At 51.7% G+C, this 16986-nt stretch overlaps 1 protein-coding gene across 1 annotated transcript; it reads left to right on the top strand.

The window, feature by feature from the left end:
• The first annotated feature begins 6427 nt into the window (after nucleotides 1-6427).
• Nucleotides 6428-15720, top strand: LOC140659540 (thyrotropin-releasing hormone receptor-like). The gene is made up of 2 exons (XM_072879314.1): nucleotides 6428-7301; nucleotides 15153-15720. The coding sequence occupies exons 1-2, from the start codon at nucleotides 6516-6518 to the stop codon at nucleotides 15531-15533; spliced, it is 1167 nt and encodes a 388-aa protein (XP_072735415.1). The 5' UTR covers nucleotides 6428-6515; the 3' UTR covers nucleotides 15534-15720.
• The last annotated feature ends 1266 nt before the right edge of the window (nucleotides 15721-16986 follow it).

Raw genomic sequence — 16986 nt, forward strand, 5'->3', positions numbered from 1 at the left:
CGCAGGATGACAACGTTGGTTTTCACAGGCTTTGTAAAGTCACACTGTGCTGCGCTCGCTTGGCTTCACTCAAGCCAAAAGCCTGCAGCAACGGGGCTTTAAGAGTGAGGGGAAAGTGGTGCCCCAAGAGCTGCACAAAGCACCTTTCCCACACTGTTATTGTCTGCAGAGCTGCATAAATCCCCAGCAGTTTGGGCCATTGCACTTATCAAATCAGTCCAATGCATATGCAGAGTGATTTTTTTTTACTATTCAGGCTGCATATCAGAGAGCTCAGCCCTTCCAGGAGCTACTTGGAAGAGAGTCTGAAGGATGTACCTATTAAAATATTAATAGGGACAGTTCACAAATAAGGTGTACTCAGAAGCAATGACTTAATTTGGGATGCTTCTGGCTGTACAAGGCAGCTAACGAACGTGGGGGACTGAGCCTGTGACACAGGGAGGCAACATCCATCACACTTACTTACAGCTCCGAAGAAGAGCAGCCTAATTCCCCCTTTGTTATTAAAAATTTACCCCTGCAACCTAAAGCTGACCTCCTCATGCTCTCCTGCATCAGCAAACAACGGCTGCATTGGTCCATCTGTGCAATATTTTAATTAAAAGCCAACTGCACAATGCTGGCTGAGAGAAGGCGACACGGTTGCTGCTCCGAGGGGTAGCAGGCTAACTCCTTCCTTCACCAGGGGATGAATCTGGTTTTGCAATGACTCTGTGGTGATATATTTCTGGGGAAAGATCAGCAAGTATCACCTATTATTGTTTTAAAAATACTTGCCTTTTTATTCTTCAGCGGGGTAAAGCCTAGCACTGTTGGCAGAAGGACACCTCCTGAAGCCGGCTCCCCATCGCCTGTGCCACCGGTGGGACAGTTTACCCTGACAGCACTTCCCTGCTTCAGAAACTCAGGTTTTTACACCAGAGCTTGCGATATCTGTTTTCATCTGTTTGCTCATCTCTGTGCAGTGAACAGCTTTTTCCTTGAGGGTTCAGGCTCAGGGAAGCAGGGGAGGGGAGAAGGGATTCCCCCCCCCCCGCCCATTTGTGAAAGTGGCCTCACTTTGCTTTCTTTAAAAGCTCAAATTATACTTATTAGCTGAAGAAAAATCACCAAGTTCCTCTGTGCCCCAAAGGCATTTCCAAGACAGTTTATCATGGATTTCACACAGTATCTTTAGAAGAGATTATACAAATCAGAGAGAAAACTACCCAAAAGCCATGAGACAACTCTGTGCCTGCCAGGCAGGGAAGAGAGGAACCTGAGACGACCGGCAGACGTGCCTGTGCTCACTGAGCTTGGAAATGACAAACCATCCCTGTCCTCACCTGGGGCTTGGGAAACACCATTTCCCCCAGAGAGTGTTGCCCCGAGCTTGGTGCTACAATAAGAGTTCGGAGCTCCTTAAGCCTGGCACCGCCAGTCAGGTTTTCCTGTCCATCCATCAGGCACCCGCTGCCCCCACGGAGATGCTGCCTGCCCCGTTCCTGGATCTAAGAACTTAAAGATATTCTTCGTTGTATTCAAGCCTGAATTGGTTTTCATCCACAGAAAACTGTATCACTGCCTTCCTCTTAATCTTTTTCCATTCCCTCAGTCTTCTTTTCATCCACAAGTTTTTCCAGAGGGACCATATGCTGTTCCCTTCCACATCATTGCCACAGATGTGATGCAGCCCAGATCCATGAGCTGGTCCCTGTGGGGCTCTCCAGGAGCTGCATCCCTCCAGGGATGCTTCCCTGCTCGCAGGAATCATTAGAAAACCACCAGCTAGTTCATTTTTATGTGCGTGTAGCGCATACCCAGGTCGATTCTGCATCTTTTTAATTCCTTGACAGCTGCTGCTTTGCTTGGGTTTGATCTCTGAGGGCATTAACCCGTAAAGCCCCAAAGCGATTTGCCTCTAGGCTGTGACTCTGGAACAGGTGAAGGCGATTTTGACAGAACTTCTCCATCTTTTGTCTTTCTGAGCGAGCAATAACTGCTGCTTTTAACAGCCTGACTCATACCCCATCTCTAACAGCAGTTGTCAGCCCTCAGGCTGCTTTGCAGAGCCCCCGAGCACCTTCCTGCCTGCTCCATGCTGAGCTGCAGGGGTGCAGAGGTGGGAATCACTTCCACAGGATCGCTGACAATTCACAATTTCGCACTTACCCAGGGCCCAAAATCCTGTAACCCAGCCCCCCAAAACCACTTGTGGCTTCTGTGATTCGGCTTCTCCACGTTCACCAGCACCATGCGGATGCAGCCTCTGTGCCTCAGCTCTAACAGCAGAAGTTTTATGGGTTTAATATTTGTAGGTTATGAAGCACCAGAGAACAGAGAGGTGTTTATCACAGATTTGGGTAAAAGAGGATCGCTTTCTCCCAGCTTTGTTTATTAAATATGCTGAGCCTCAGAGGTCTTTTCTGTTCATAGGACTAAATGAGCTGCCCAGCGAGGCTGAGTGAGAGGGATGAGCTGCACGAGGAGCATGGGGAGATACTGAAGCTGGTGCTGAACTTCCCGAGCACCCAGCCCGGGCACAGTGCTGCTAACCCAGCCATGGGGCTGCACAGCCACCCCTTCCCAGAACAGCCCTGCCACAGCCAGCACCCAGGGACATGGCCATTCCCATTTGGGAACTCCCAGGAAAATTAAGACCTCTCCTTCCTGACGTTTCCGGCAGTGGGTGATGGCAGGTATTCACAAGGGACGGCAGCTCAAGGCAATGCTAGTGGAGAAGGAAACACGGAATTCTGTTAAAAGAACCTAACGTGAAATGTTAGTTAAAAGAATCAATGTCTTTGGAGACCAAAATATGTGGATTTGAGAAAATACTTTAGATAAGTGCCACAAAAGTTAGCTAGAGAGTCATTACTCTCAGCTTGTTGGCCTCATCTTAGATACACACCTCAGTCCCATCCTGAACGTTATAGCTATTGAAGGAATCTATAATGGGAAATGTTAATCAGTCTTCACAGCAAACCTGACCATTTTGACAATATGTGGGAGACCTCACCCCGGTGTGCGTGTTGCGCATAGACAGCCCCCCTCAGCCCCAGCCTTGCGATGGACACACAGATCAGCTCAGGGACTCGGGCAGGAGGAGCTGCTTCAGCTGGGTGATTTAATGCCGTTGTTATCGCTGTGCTAATAACTACTGAATTGTCAGTGCCACAAAGCAAAATGTCGAGGGAAATAATTATCTGCAATGATCCTACACAATGTTCCAGGTTTGAACCAAACCAAAAACTTTCGCCGGTCTCTGTGGGAGTTTGTTTTATTTTTGTTTCCTGATGCCACAAAGCCAATTCCTGGAATGGGTTTGAGGAAGCAGATGAACAGCAAGTTCTCCCTCAGGATGATTACGCAGGGTTTGTGCCTTCTCCCCTCCCATGCGCAGTGCCACCACGCCGGCAGCTCGCCTGCCCGTGTTTGGGAGTCAGGGATGTGCCGGGAATAAAGTTTTTGCCCCTCTAGAACAGCTGCTCTGCTGCTCAGCACAACTCGCAGCAAAGGGCTTTTAGCAGAATTGTTAATCGAGAGGCATCAGATTTGGGGCTCCGCGGGGCTGCAGGGCCACGTGATGCCACTGAATGCCACGTCTAGTGCCTCGATGCATCAAATAAAGGTGGTTTAAGCATCTCGTGGTTTAAGCAGAGGACTAAGTTGCAAGCTGGGTATCATTTTCAGCTCTGCTCCTGCTCAGCTGAGAGATCTCAAGGGATTGAAAGGTCTTGAATCCCGATGAAAAGCAGAGAGAGCCAAGGATGTGGCTGTCCCGCAAGCGCCCGTCCCCTCAGAGCTGAATTTATTAGATGCAAGGACTCATCTTTTGGTGCTTAGGAGGCATTTCTCTGCACCTCTTTTGGTGCCTTTCTGAAAATCTGTGGGAGCTTTTATTGTGGTGAAATTGTGCTTGGAAGCAGAGCACCCTGTTGGGCATGAACCCATGCAGGAGTGTCACACTGCGCTCCTGCAGAGCAGGGCAGCTTTGGCCAAGGTATGGCCGTATCCCGGGGACAGGGGGGTCTTCTCCCTCAGGGAGATGCTGTGAATACCTCCAGCTCCCAGCCAGTCCATCCTCTTGTTGGAGGACAGGACTTACAGAACAGAGAATCCCAAGTCCTCTGTAAAGAGGAAGGAGGAAGGGGAATTGGAGAGGAAGGGCAGATATTTGAGGAAAGATACCTCCTTTCCCCCCATTTGAAATAAATATTGTTTTCCATAAACTCATGAAAAGCAGGCACTCATGATTGTATTTCTGAGGCCTCAGCTGTCTCTGCCACAGTCTGCAGCCGGAGGATGCCCAGCATTGCTATGATACAGCAGCAGCCTGATGAACCGCTGGAAGCCTGTCTGTGTTGGAGTCACTCCAGAGCAGCAGAGTATGCAAACCCTTGAATTATGTGAGCAAATACACATGCCCACACTCCCCGTCCTTCCCACGAACACATGCAATAAGATTAAATCTTGTCATTACTCATTTATCTCCTGTTATGTGCTGCTTCACAACTAACTCCAAGTGCCATGCAGTAGCGGAGACCTGTTTCTGACCACCACGATCCTCAGACCTGGGTGTTTCCTGGCAGCATCCATCACGGCCAGCGCAGCACAGGGAGCTGCCGGCGCTGACAGATTACCGTCTGTTGAAATAACTGTGTGCCTGCCACAATGAGCAATATGCAGGAAGAGGGTATTTTTTCAGCTTGGAGAAGGGCCATAGGGCAGAGGTCCCAGGCTGGCCAGGGCACAGGCAGGCCCTGGTGCAGGCTGGCCGTGGAGCCCTAAGGAAAGCAAATGGAAAGAAGAGAAGAGAATACTTGTCCTTTATAACTGACCCAAAGGTGAACGAAATGTCACAGGAGGGAGTGAAAAACTACAGGGGTTGTCCTCTGTGGAGCCAAACGGAGGCATAAGGTTTCCCAGAGAAAAGGGGAAAATATTATTTGCCACAGCAAGCCAGAGCCTGGGGACAGACTACTGCTCCCTGAGCTGAGGCAAAAGGCATTTTATCCACCCAGGTTTGTACAGCCCAGGCTTAGAAATTTGCCTGTGAAACCCTGGACTTGAATCACCTGGCATCAGGATGATCCTTCACATTTTGGATATGTGCCTCAGTGTCTGGGATTAATGGGACGCCTCTGCCTCTAATTGAAATTGGATCTAATAAAAAAGTGAGCTTTCCCCTTGTCCTTTCCTCCACTCCACAGATTAAGGGACCCTTAGCACTTTAGCTCTGCAAACACAACTGCTCTTTCAATTTGAAAATGCATTTTGTGACAGACTGTGGAGCAAGACATCAGGAGCAAGCACGGAGCTGGCAGCAAATTCTGTCCACTGCTGACCATCAAGGAGATACTGGATCTCCCAGCATGACCATTGGTGAGGTACTGGATCTCTCAGCTGGACCATCGGGGAGATGCCAGCTATCCCAGCCTGACTGTCAGGGACATATGGGATCCCCCAGCTCAGGACTGAGTAAACCTTTCCCCAAGGGAGTGACACCAATGTGCTTGTTTGGGACAGGGGTGACTGTAGGAAAGACGACGTGAGGAGGTCACTATTTTGTGACCCCCAGAGAAGGGGTTCTTCTGCCCCAGCCCAAAGGAAACGGGCAAGGCCATGGTTCTCCGCAGCATCACCCTGGTCCCATCCTCCTGAGGATGAGGAAGGAAGGACCCCTCATCCTCAGCTCTCCTTGCAGCCTGTGGCTCGGCTGGGGACACAAGGCACCCACAGTCCCGAGTCCTGGAGTGGACCCGCTCATTGCTGGGGTGCTCTCAGCCCCTGCGGCTCTCAGCCCCCGGGGTCTCCAACCTGCCCCCCCCATCCCCTGCCTGGGCTCCTTCCTCCTCCTCCTCCTCCTCTTCGGCTCAGGGTGCGCTAGGACCCGGCGGGCGCAGGCGGCGGGGGCGGGGGCGGGAGGCGGATGGGGGGTCCCGGGGACTGGGGTAGCCCTGGGGGTCGCGGGCGGTCCTGGGGAGGGCCTGGTGGTTCCCGGGGGTCCCGGCGGCTGGGGGAGGTCCTGGAGGGTCCCGGGCGCTGGGGGTCCTAGGCGGGCCCGGGTGGCTCCCGGGGCGGGGGGGTCCTGGAGGCCCCGGGGGTCCCCGGGACTGGGGTGGTCCCGGCCGCTCCCCGCCCTTCCCGGCGGAGGCTCGGCGAGGGAGTTTGCAGGGGAGGTGGGTGCAAGAAGCCGGGCGGCTGCAAGACTTGGGGTGAATCGTGGCAAAAAAGGGGAGGGAGGAGCCGGGGCGGGCGGGAGGACGGGGAGGGGGCGGGGGGCAGCGGGGCGCCGCGGCGCGGCTCCCGGCTCCCGGCTCCCCCCTCTCCCCGCTCCCGGCTCCCCCCGCTCCCGGCTCCCCCCTCTCCCCGCTCCCGGCTCTCCCCTCTCCCCGCTCCCGGCTCCCCCCGCTCCCGGCTCCCCCCTCTCCCCGCTCCCGGCTCCCCTCTCTCCCCGCTCCCGGCTCTCCCCTCTCCCGCTCCCCGCCGCACGGTGAGCGGAGCTCCGCCGGGGAAGGCTTCGGGGGGCGATGGAGAACGGCTCGGCCAGCCCGGGAGCCGCGCTGGGCGGCAGCGGCAACCAGACCCTGGGCAGGATGCCCCGGCAGCCCCTGGAGCTGCAGGTGGTCACCATCCTGCTGGTGCTGCTCATCTGCGGGGTGGGCATCGCGGGCAACGTGATGGTGGTGCTGGTGGTGCTGCGCAGCAAGCACATGGTGACCCCCACCAACTGCTACCTGGTGAGCCTGGCGGTGGCTGATCTCATCGTGCTGCTGGCGGCCGGGCTGCCCAACATCTCGGAAGTGGTGGCTTCTTGGGTGTACGGCTACGCCGGCTGCCTCTGCATCACCTATTTGCAGTACTTGGGCATCAACATCTCCGCCTGGTCCATCACCGCCTTCACAGTGGAGCGTTACATCGCGATCTGCCACGCCATCAAAGCGCAGCTCCTGTGCACCGTGTCCCGCGCCAAGCGCATCATCTCCTCGCTGTGGCTCTTCACCTCCCTCTATTGCCTCATCTGGTTCTTCCTGGTGGACACGACCCAGGTCACCTTCTCAGATGGGGCACAGGTCAGCTGTGGCTACCGGGTCTCCAGAAGCCTTTACATGCCCATTTACTTCTTGGATTTTGCCGTCTTCTACGTCATCCCGTTGGGGCTGGCAACTGTCCTCTACGGCCTCATTGCCCGCATCCTCTTCATGAGCCCCCTGCCCGCCACCCCGCAGCGCTCCTGCCTGGGCTCCACGCACCAGGGCGGCTCCCTCAAGCTCTCCTGCCTGGGCAACAAGGGGGCCCTGAGCTCCCGCAAGCAGGTAGGGGCTCCCCACGGGGCTGGGGCACGCCGGGCTGCAGGCAGTGCTGTCAGGGGCTCAGTGCTTGGAGGGGCATTCTGGCAGGGGATGGGGTGCCCCAATATTTTGCTTCCCTTTGTAGGGAGAGCTGGGTGAGCCAGTTTGCTGCACGGAGGGTCCCCCCAAGCCCAGCTGGGGTCTGGCAGCACAGATGGGCTCCCCCTGCTTTGGCTGAGCTTGGTGGAGCAGGACAGGGCTCCAGCATCGCTTGAGAGAGGCAGGAGTGCAGGGGTGTTTCCTGGATAATTAATTACTGATTGCCTCCCTGAGGAGGGAAGTGCTGGGTCACATTAAGCCAGCAGGACTTGCTTCCCAGGCAGGGTCCTGGGCAGGTGACCTGGGATTTAGGGGAGCACAGGGAGGGGAGAGCTGGCATGACCCCCTGCCCTGTGAGCCCAGCCCTGGCTGCAGCCCCCTGGTCCCTGCAGCTGGGGAAGGTGCCTTGGTGTCACAGTGGCGTGTCTTCCCTCTCGGTGACTCCTCTGTCATTCAGCTGCCTCCTGGCTCCCCATCTCCTTCTCCTCCCACCTCCTGCCCTCGTTCTTCCTCTTTCTCTGTCCACATGGACAATTACTGTCTCTTGCCCCATCTCCTTGGATGGGTCCGCATCTGGACATGGGACTCTGTTGCCTCCTAGCTGGCTGTTTGCAGGAGACCATCCCATTCCAATTTCAAACTTCGCATAGGCAGAGACATGGTCTATTTTAAAGGAAAGGGCTGAATCTGGGAGTCTGGCTTAAATTACTGAAATCACCAGTTCTGTTGTGATTTCCAGACAGCCTGAAATAGGCTTCAGCCTGTCCTAAAGTCCTCATGTTTCCGAATCAGTATCTCATTGCCTGACTTGTACAGGAACCTCCATTCCCCAGGAGAGATGATTCAGAGTCGCGGAGGGGAAGCGAACAGCCCAGAGAATGCATATTTCTTCATCAGCTTCTAAGTCTTTCCAGTTCAGCTTTTTCCCCCTTTTGCTCCAGCACAGAAAGGTTTAAAGCAAGTCCTGACTTCTGCAAAAGTACCTGCCTGCTCTTCCAGGGTCACTGGCTGCTGCGGGAGCCTCAGGCAGGATGTTGGGCAGCGAGGTCTCTAGATACTACGAGGCAGTGCCTAAAGCTGCGGGTCGATGGACCTCTCCTTCCAGAGCAGCCGCTGCACGGGCTGTGCCGCTTCCCCACAGTGCTGTGCCATGGAGTGGCCGTGCTGCACACAGTGTGCTCCAGCATCATTAGGACGAGTGTCTGAGGCCGTTAGTGCTGATGGGGCTGGATGACAGGCGCTCCAGCTCCTCGAAACATCTTGTGCTCTCTTTTCTGTTACACCAGGAGTTTTCTCGAGATCATCATTACCTCCCGAAATACCTTAGCATGGAAAGACTTCCCCTGGCTGGTCTGACATCGCAGAGCTGGCATCATTAGGAATAAAGATGGCACCGAGTTTTTAAACTGTAAAGCATTTTCCCAGGGCTTCCAGCTATGTTTTGTTGAACGCTTCCTTCTGATTTCACACCAGCAGCTCTTCAAAGCAGGCTGTGTTGAGAGTGATGGAGGAAGAAAGCCCAGCTGTGCAACTGGTGGCATGTGGGCTAGGTGGCCGGCACACGGGCTGGTGGCTGTCAAATGGATGCAGTGCTGCACCCCAGAGGTGGCTGCAATCCAGGTTTTTCCATGAACATCTTTCACAAGCTGGATATGGCTATAGGACATGATTGCTTCATTTTATATATAATCAGAGGGAAATTTATATGACTGTCCATAAAAATCAGAGGGGGGAAAAATGGGATCTGGGAGTTCAAATTTAACCACTTGATTCATTGTGGAGGGGTTGATCTGCTGGACAGTGTGTAGAAATAAGTTATCTGTGCACCAAAGCCAAGTAAAACCACACGGCTATTTTGATGAGAGTTTCGGGCAGTGCGTACAGAAGCACTTCGAGCATAACAAACCCAGGTCCTGTCAGAGCATCTACCTTAGCACTGAAATCCAGCCAGAGGTTTTTGCTGGCAGTGCAATGGATTGAGGAGCAGAAGCTGCAGTGAGTCATGATTCTGCACCTAGTTATGAGGGGAAAACAAATAACCCAGCCACCCGGGGGGGAAGAGGCCACCAGAGACCCCAAGGGGTCATCACTGGATTCTGCCTGGAATTTGTCTCCCTGAGCAGGGGCAGCCAGAGCCACAGGAATGATATTTTTGGGGAGATGTTGCAGCACGCAGGACCCTAGAGGGGTGGTGGGGGCAGAACAGAGGGGAAGCGGGGGCTGAGTGCTGGGGAATGGGCAGATCATTAAGAAAGGGATTTTAATGTGAGAAAGAAGGTAGCCGAACCCATTCATGCCAGCAGAGCTGGCAGATAGAGATGCTGGATAGGAGAAGGGGCTTAAAAGTGAGCGCAGAGGAGAGCATTCCCATGGCCAGTGGGGCCCCACAGCAGGACATGTGGGCGATGGAGGCAGAGTTGCATGTGCCGATGTCAAGGGACAGGGCAAAGTCTGGGGGGGGCTACAGCCCCCATAGCACCCCCAGCACCCAGATCCATGGGACACCCCACCAACTTGGCTTTAGCAAAGGTGGGAGAGAGGCACAGAAGGGACCTGAGTGGTCTTCTCCAGGCAAGGTTCACCTCCAAGGAAATCAACGCCAAAAAGCTCCCCCGTGCAATGGGCAGGTATGAGCCCTAAAAGGGAACAGCCTGGACACCGGTGTTCTGTGTCATCTTCACCAGAAGAAAGGTTTCCTCTCTGATTTTCTGATAGCCATGGCATCACTGCCCTCAAAACCAGAGGAAACTTGTGGAAAGAAGAAGCACAGATGGTTCTCAACTCGGACCACCGGACACTACTTTGCAATAGCTGATGCTGGCTGAGGAGCTCATAAGCAGGTTTCCTTGTTCATTAATCACCCGTGGCCAGGGTGAAAAGGAAAGGGCAGCCTGACAGGTAATGCCATCAACCTTTTACACTCTCCTGAGAAGTGCTTACAGCCCTTGAAAATGTCACCGGGAATTTCCACGGGGCCCCCTGGGAAAGAGCCTCGTGCTGAGCATCAGAAGAGAGGACACAGCATTGGAAACTGCTCTAATAACAAATGCTGGTGCTCTCCAATCTGACAGGCTGATGAGGAGGCTGTGAAAGTGATGCATGTGCTCCCAGTGGGGAAGACTGAAGTGAGGGAGCAGCTTCTTTAAAATGCAATTGCCATGTAGACTAAACCACTAAAGACACCATTAGAAATCATGGTTGCAAGTTTGGTCCAAAACAGCAATAGTGTTGCTGTCTGACAGGCTTCACGTGTGCAGCGAGAGCTTCACAGGACCCTGCAGACAGCAGGTTGTGTCCCAGTGCTGCGGCGAAGCGGGACTCCAACCCTGCAAACACCTTTGAGTTTGTTGGGGTGATGGTGCACAAGCATCTGCCAGGTTCCCATCACAGACCAGTGGTGTGAGAGGGCGGTTTGGCTCCCCGAGGATCTGTCAGCCAGGAGAGCAGAGCAGGGCAGGACGGGCGTTGGGTCTGTGTAGTTCAGGTGGTTCCTCTGACCAGGGTACAGGCACCCATGTCAGTGCTCCTCCTCTGGCCTCCCTTTATAGGGGAACCAGCTCTTCCAGGTGCCGTGCCCAGGGTCCCCTGAGAGATGCCCCAAAGGGGCTACTCCAGAGGTGCCCATTTTTCTCCCTTGACTCTAAAGAGCCTGGATGGCTGGGGGTGTTTTGCTGTGGATGTGCTCCTATGCAGCCCCAGCACTGCACTGCTTGCTTTTCAGAGTATGAAGATGCTGCTGTTCCCTCTAAAACACGTAAGTCCAGAGCAGGACAGTGAGTTTTGCTGTATTTATCACCTCCAGGAGAAAGGGCCACAGATACAAACACCAGCCGCCTCCAATTTCACCTGCCGGAGAGGGACCACTAGAGGGAGTGGGATTCCTGAAAAAGGATGCTGCAGCTCAGGGTGATGGTGCCTGGGCAAGGAGGGGTGACACTGGCTGGGGAGAGGTCTGTGGCCTCCAGAACAGGGGCAGAGGCTGGACCCAGCGCTGCCAGAGGGGATGGGTTGGAAGGGCTGTGCAGGGAGGCAAGATGCCGATCATCTTGAATGGAGCAAGAAGGATGCTCACAGTGGCTTTGCTCTAGGAGTTACACGGGGCTTGGCTCGGGGAGGTGGAAGATGAGCTGCCCCTTAGCTTTGGCACAGGGACCAGGCTGTAGTCAGGGGTCTGTACAGGAGGTACCCTTGGCCATCCAGCAACAACCCTGGCTTACATGCTCTAAAGTGCTTTTCAGCTAAATTTCAACTATTGTAGTAAAACTTACCCTTTTGTCTACAAACCCTTGTCTTGCTTCTATCCATAGCTCCTTTACAGCTGTTGTGTGCACACACTATGTACAACAGAGTTGCTGCAAAACACTTGTCGGAAAAATTGTTGTCCCTGAGCTGGTGCTTCCCTGAGGAATGCTTTGAGGCTACAGCAAAGCTCTGGCTTTTTTGGGTCCAGCTGGTTTTTTGGGGCCATAATTCAGGACTACTCCAGTTAGGGATAAATGTCCCAAACTCTCCTCAGTGCTGATTAGGTTCATTTTTCACATGAGCACCAGAAGTAAGTTCAGAGTACCTCATGCGTGCTATAGTTACTCGCCTCAGCAAGGTAGAGTGAGGAAAGGCACGGGGACAGGTTTCAGCCATGCATGCAGACAATGCTGGAGATGTCTTTCCCCATGTGGGAGATATGAGAGTGAGTTTGGGACAGACCGTTAGGGTTTACCCAGAGGAGACATCCTGTGTCGACACAATTTTGCTGAAGTCGCACCCAGGAGAACACAGTCCATGCGAACGGTTGGCTTTAAAAGGCAAATTCCAATCTTACAGCATGCTCAGGGCAGGGCTGCAAGTCCCAGCTTGTGGTCTGGATGCAGCGTCCTTGGGGAGCACTGAAGGCATTTAGTGAGCTGGAGGTAATAAATCCTCATGGTGCTCTTTCCAGCTGGTTTCCCCTCCCAGGACAAAGACAGCTTTTTTGCAGGGCTGTAGGACACGTAGCTGGAAGCACTCTTTGGATGACAGCACTTTGTGGTCTTCTGCCGTCTGGAGGGAGGTGTTGGGAGCTTGCTTGGGCAGGAGCTGGGTGAGCGCTCGCTGGCACCACCGGCATTTCCATAACAACCAGGCAAAAAGCAGGGGCAGTTATGGCTAAAAAGCAGATGAATCCCTGAATCCAGACTACATTTCTTTTGGTCTCAGAAAGGACCGGAATGAGCTTACTTTCCAGCCTTATTAGGATACGCTCCCCATGGTGTTGTCACGCGGGTGCAGAGTTCAGATCACTCTTCACAAACATCGTGGGTTCCTGAATGGTAAAACAAGGCAGAGAGTTACAACAGTCAAAAAGCCAAAGATATTTCAGTCTCAGGAGAAAGCACATGAGCAGTATTAATCTGGTAGCTTTAAAGGAGACATTTCGGCCGTACAGAAACCTCCCGGCCGGAAGGGACACCTGCCAGAGAGCAGAGCTAAGCGTATGGAAGTGCAGGGATTTATTCTCCCCAGCGCTGCGAGGGGTAACTGTGCATCTTGGAACTGAGACAACCGCTGAGTGAGGAGTGTCAGTGTCTCAGTAAGGACCTGCAGAGGGGTGGTATTTCACTTTCCCAGGATGTATTTTGCAGCAATCCTGCTGCCTAGGACTGCTGAAGTTGATGGAAAGACTACCACCAACCTTACCCCCAAGACAGCCCTTTAACGTGGACCCTTCCAGGCAGGGCCAGGATGTGTTCAGTCTCTGCATGGGATGGAAAAGTGCAGAGCCTGCCCTCCTCTTCCAGGAGGAATAAACTGCTTAGCAGAGGGGAATTAAATTCTGACTGAAATTGTACTTAGGTTCACCTAAGCTGAGGAGTCGGTTGCATTTTGCTTTAGCATTCAGCTATTAGCACAGTTTTGTTCAGATCAGCTTCATTCAGGTTCTTGGGAAACAAACCTCAGATGCATAAAAAATACAGCAAAAGCAATTCTCTCTGCAAACCTGAGAAGCAGGTCTGTGGAAGGCAGCAGTGTGGCTGAATGGTCCATCACTGCCGTGTCTATTCGCTGTAAAGTTATATAGAGAAGTAGAAAATGCAGGTCCCATGCATATGCACCGCTCATGTGGCATACGGTGTTGAAGCAAAATCTGTGCCTTTCTGGGCTGATCTGATATTGGGAGCTCTCTGTTCCCACATCTTGTAGTGCAGGCCACAGCAATACGGTCTCACCATTGCTGTCAGGATGCTCCTTCCCTTGGCAAGGGGTGGCCGAGCCTGGATTGCCCTGCCAGCCTCAACAGGAGGCAGCAGCTACAGCCATGCTGGTACGTAGAGATTTTGACCATGGTCAACTGTGTGCCAAGCAGCTGCTGTCCACTCCCAGCCTATCTGTTCAGGAGATTTCTATAAACCAGATTATCACCATAGCAGTTGCATGCTAGATAGGGTGGCTTGAAACCAAAAGCTTGTGAGATGACTCTCGCTGTCCTGCATCCAGCCAGTCCTTGTAAAAAGCATTGAAAAGCTCTGAAGCTACCTTTCACTGACACATCTTGTACAATCTCTCCTATCTTTCCCAAAAGGCAACAAACTGCGGCAGCAAACATGCTACAGTCTTAGCAACAGCCTCAGCACTCACCATATCACTGCAAGATCTTATTCTGGGAAGTGTCCTCACATTCCCATTAAACCACACGCAGCAAAACACTTCTATTTTGACCTCAGCTTGAGAATAGTTCCTTTCTTGTAGGGAAAGTTTTGTTGCCACTACCAACCACCCCCAATTTCTACTCAAACCAAAGCATTACAGGAAGGCATAGTTGCTTGTGACTAAGTAAAAAAAAGCACTCCAAGAAAAGCTGAGAGACTGTGAACATGATCTAAGTGCTTATTTCCATATTGAGAACTGGAGTCATTGCACAACTCCCTTTCTGATGTTTGAAACGCTACTGCCTTAATACGCGTGCGGCATCAGTGTTTACTCATACTTTCCTCCTCAGGGACGTGCGTATTCTGTAAGCGTTTGCTGGAGAATGGTTGTCACCTACCAGAAATAGCTGTCAAAATCATTAGGATCACTGGAGTTTCAGTACAAAACCCCATTTTCTCAAACAAGCTTGAGTCAAGCTGAGGGCGATTACTGCTCACTTCTGAATTCTCAATATCTTCTTGTTCCTAATATGTTAATGTAGTACTTCCCTAGTGTGCTGCAAATTAAAATAACCCACAGCAGTTAGCTAAGTAACTCCCGTATCAGCACAAGTAGGAATTTGTGTAAGACTCCAGGCAGTCTCCGCTGCTCTCAGTGCTGCTCTGTACCAGGAGCCTCTCCCTGGGAAGAGCATAGCTGGCGTAGGAAAGCAGAAGATCCTAGGCAGGGAGCTGAGATATACCCCATGGCACCCCAAAAGTTATGACCCTACTTTTGCACAAGTTAGTTTCCCCATTGATTTATTGTTACGTGCAATTTTCAAATTTGCTTTGTGGTACAGAAATTCCCATGATTATCCCAGCCCATTTCCAGGCTGGTGGATGCTTGCCCTAGAGAGCTTTAAAGGCTGTTCAATGGTAGGTGAAAACCTGTCATTTAAGGGCTTTATTTATGCATTATTATTTCATGAACAAAATGGATTCAGAGAGGAATAGCCCCATGGTTTGTGTGCCTATTTTAAACGCTTAAAGAGAGATATAAGCAATATGTAGACTGAATTAGCTGTCTGCACCATTTCTCCAGGTGTGAAAGCTCTGCTGGAGATTTAGCACCATCTGACTATTTCTCCTTTTGCATATCCCCGCTGGCAAGGTGACCAAAATGCTGGCTGTCGTGGTGGTCCTCTTCGCCCTTCTGTGGATGCCTTATCGCACACTGGTGGTGGTGAACTCCTTCATTGACCCTCCGTACCTGAACATCTGGTTCCTTCTCTTCTGCCGCATGTGCATCTACCTGAACAGTGCCATCAACCCCATCATCTACAACCTCATGTCACAGAAATTCAGGGCTGCCTTTAGGAAGTTATGCAAGTGTGAAGAGAAGAGTGCTGAGAACCCCGCGCCATACACCGCCCCGGTGTACTACAGCGCTATGAAGGACTATTCTCATGACAGCTCTGATCACAATATCACCAAACAAGAAGATCTGAACAGTCTCCCTGCACCTGCAGAGAAGAACAAGCCTGCCAAATAAATCCTGGGACCCTGAAACGACACAGGCAGTGGGAGCTATGTGGCTGTATGCACTGTGTTGGGAAAGTGCCAACAGAAATTGCTTTGGCATTGCAGCAAGCTTAATTTAATACCTCTCCAGGGCATTTAACAAAACAGATACTTAGAGGCAAATTAATTTGCTTTTCCTTAACGCTAATTTATTTTTGTTTGGTGAAGTGTTAGGCACAGGTCAATGTTCAGCATCTTTAAAGAATCTGTAGTTAAATATAGCAGTGCAACGCCATTCTGTGTTTGTGCAAGTGCAACTGCTTGTTGAGTTGGGCCAGAGCATTGAGAGGAAATCCAGGAAGAGAAGGTCATTCAAGGACAAAAAAACAAACCACCACCTTCTTTCTGCTGGACCAGTTTTCTTATAGGCTGAGATTCACCTGCCTGAATTTACATGCCTATAATACAGACACTGTGTGAGCTGCTCCTCTAGAGTCCTTCTAGAGTTAATGGGGACAATCAGGCACTTCCAGGAAGCGGCTGCTCTCATCTCAGCATAGTCCTCTGAGGAAGACACATACCTCAGGAGGAGATGAATGCCTCCCGAGATGTGACTACTTCTGTCCATGGACTGTAAAGGGGCTCTCTCAGGTGGAGACTCCTACGTTAGGAATCACCGAAGTCGGGTGTCATGAACCTCACCCCATGCTTCTGGAAATATTGCTGTGCTGGTAGCACATAAACCCAAGGTCCAGACTACTTGGATTTGTTACAGAAAAATGAACAAACCAATAATGAATGTTCCTTAAGGTAACAGTAATACTTCCATCATTGTGGTCTAAGCTTCTTTTGGATAATTTTACCTTTTCTGTCCAAATTCCTCTAGTTCCTGCAGCTGGATACCATAGCCTTGTCCTGTAAGCCCCGGTGTGGTGTAGCTGCAAACTGTCGAGCAGTGTTGCTCTCTGTCCCAGCTACAGTTGCATTTCAATGGCAGGTGAAGCAATTCTCTTATTTCCTGAAAATAATTTGTGAAAGTCCATCAAGTGTTTTGTGATAAATGACTATAAGACTAACAATACTCATTGCTGCTATCATCTCGTGAGCAAAGTAGATATTCATAACCTCAGGCATCCAAGAAACCAGCCCAAGGACACTTGCCCCAGACTTGCAAGACACTATCTGAGTCGGAGTAAAATGTAGATTACACATGAGCCAAACGCTAAGGCTCTTGCCAAATAAAACAAGTGTCAGCCACCAGTAACCCTCAAGTGACTGTAAAAAATTCTTTGAACAGCCAATTCAGCCTCACTCTTCAACACCGTTTTTCACCAAACTATAGTGTTAAATGATCTTAGAATTCTGCATACACTTTGAAAAATATCTGTGTGATATTCTTAAGAGCACAAGATGTTAAGTAACCGTTCTGTGTCTATGGGAAATCACTTCCCTGGGTGAGTCACAACAAGACCTCACCTCCCACT

Source organism: Ciconia boyciana, chromosome 14, assembly GCF_034638445.1.
Source record: "Ciconia boyciana chromosome 14, ASM3463844v1, whole genome shotgun sequence".
In the NCBI taxonomy this organism is placed as follows: domain Eukaryota; kingdom Metazoa; phylum Chordata; class Aves; order Ciconiiformes; family Ciconiidae; genus Ciconia; species Ciconia boyciana.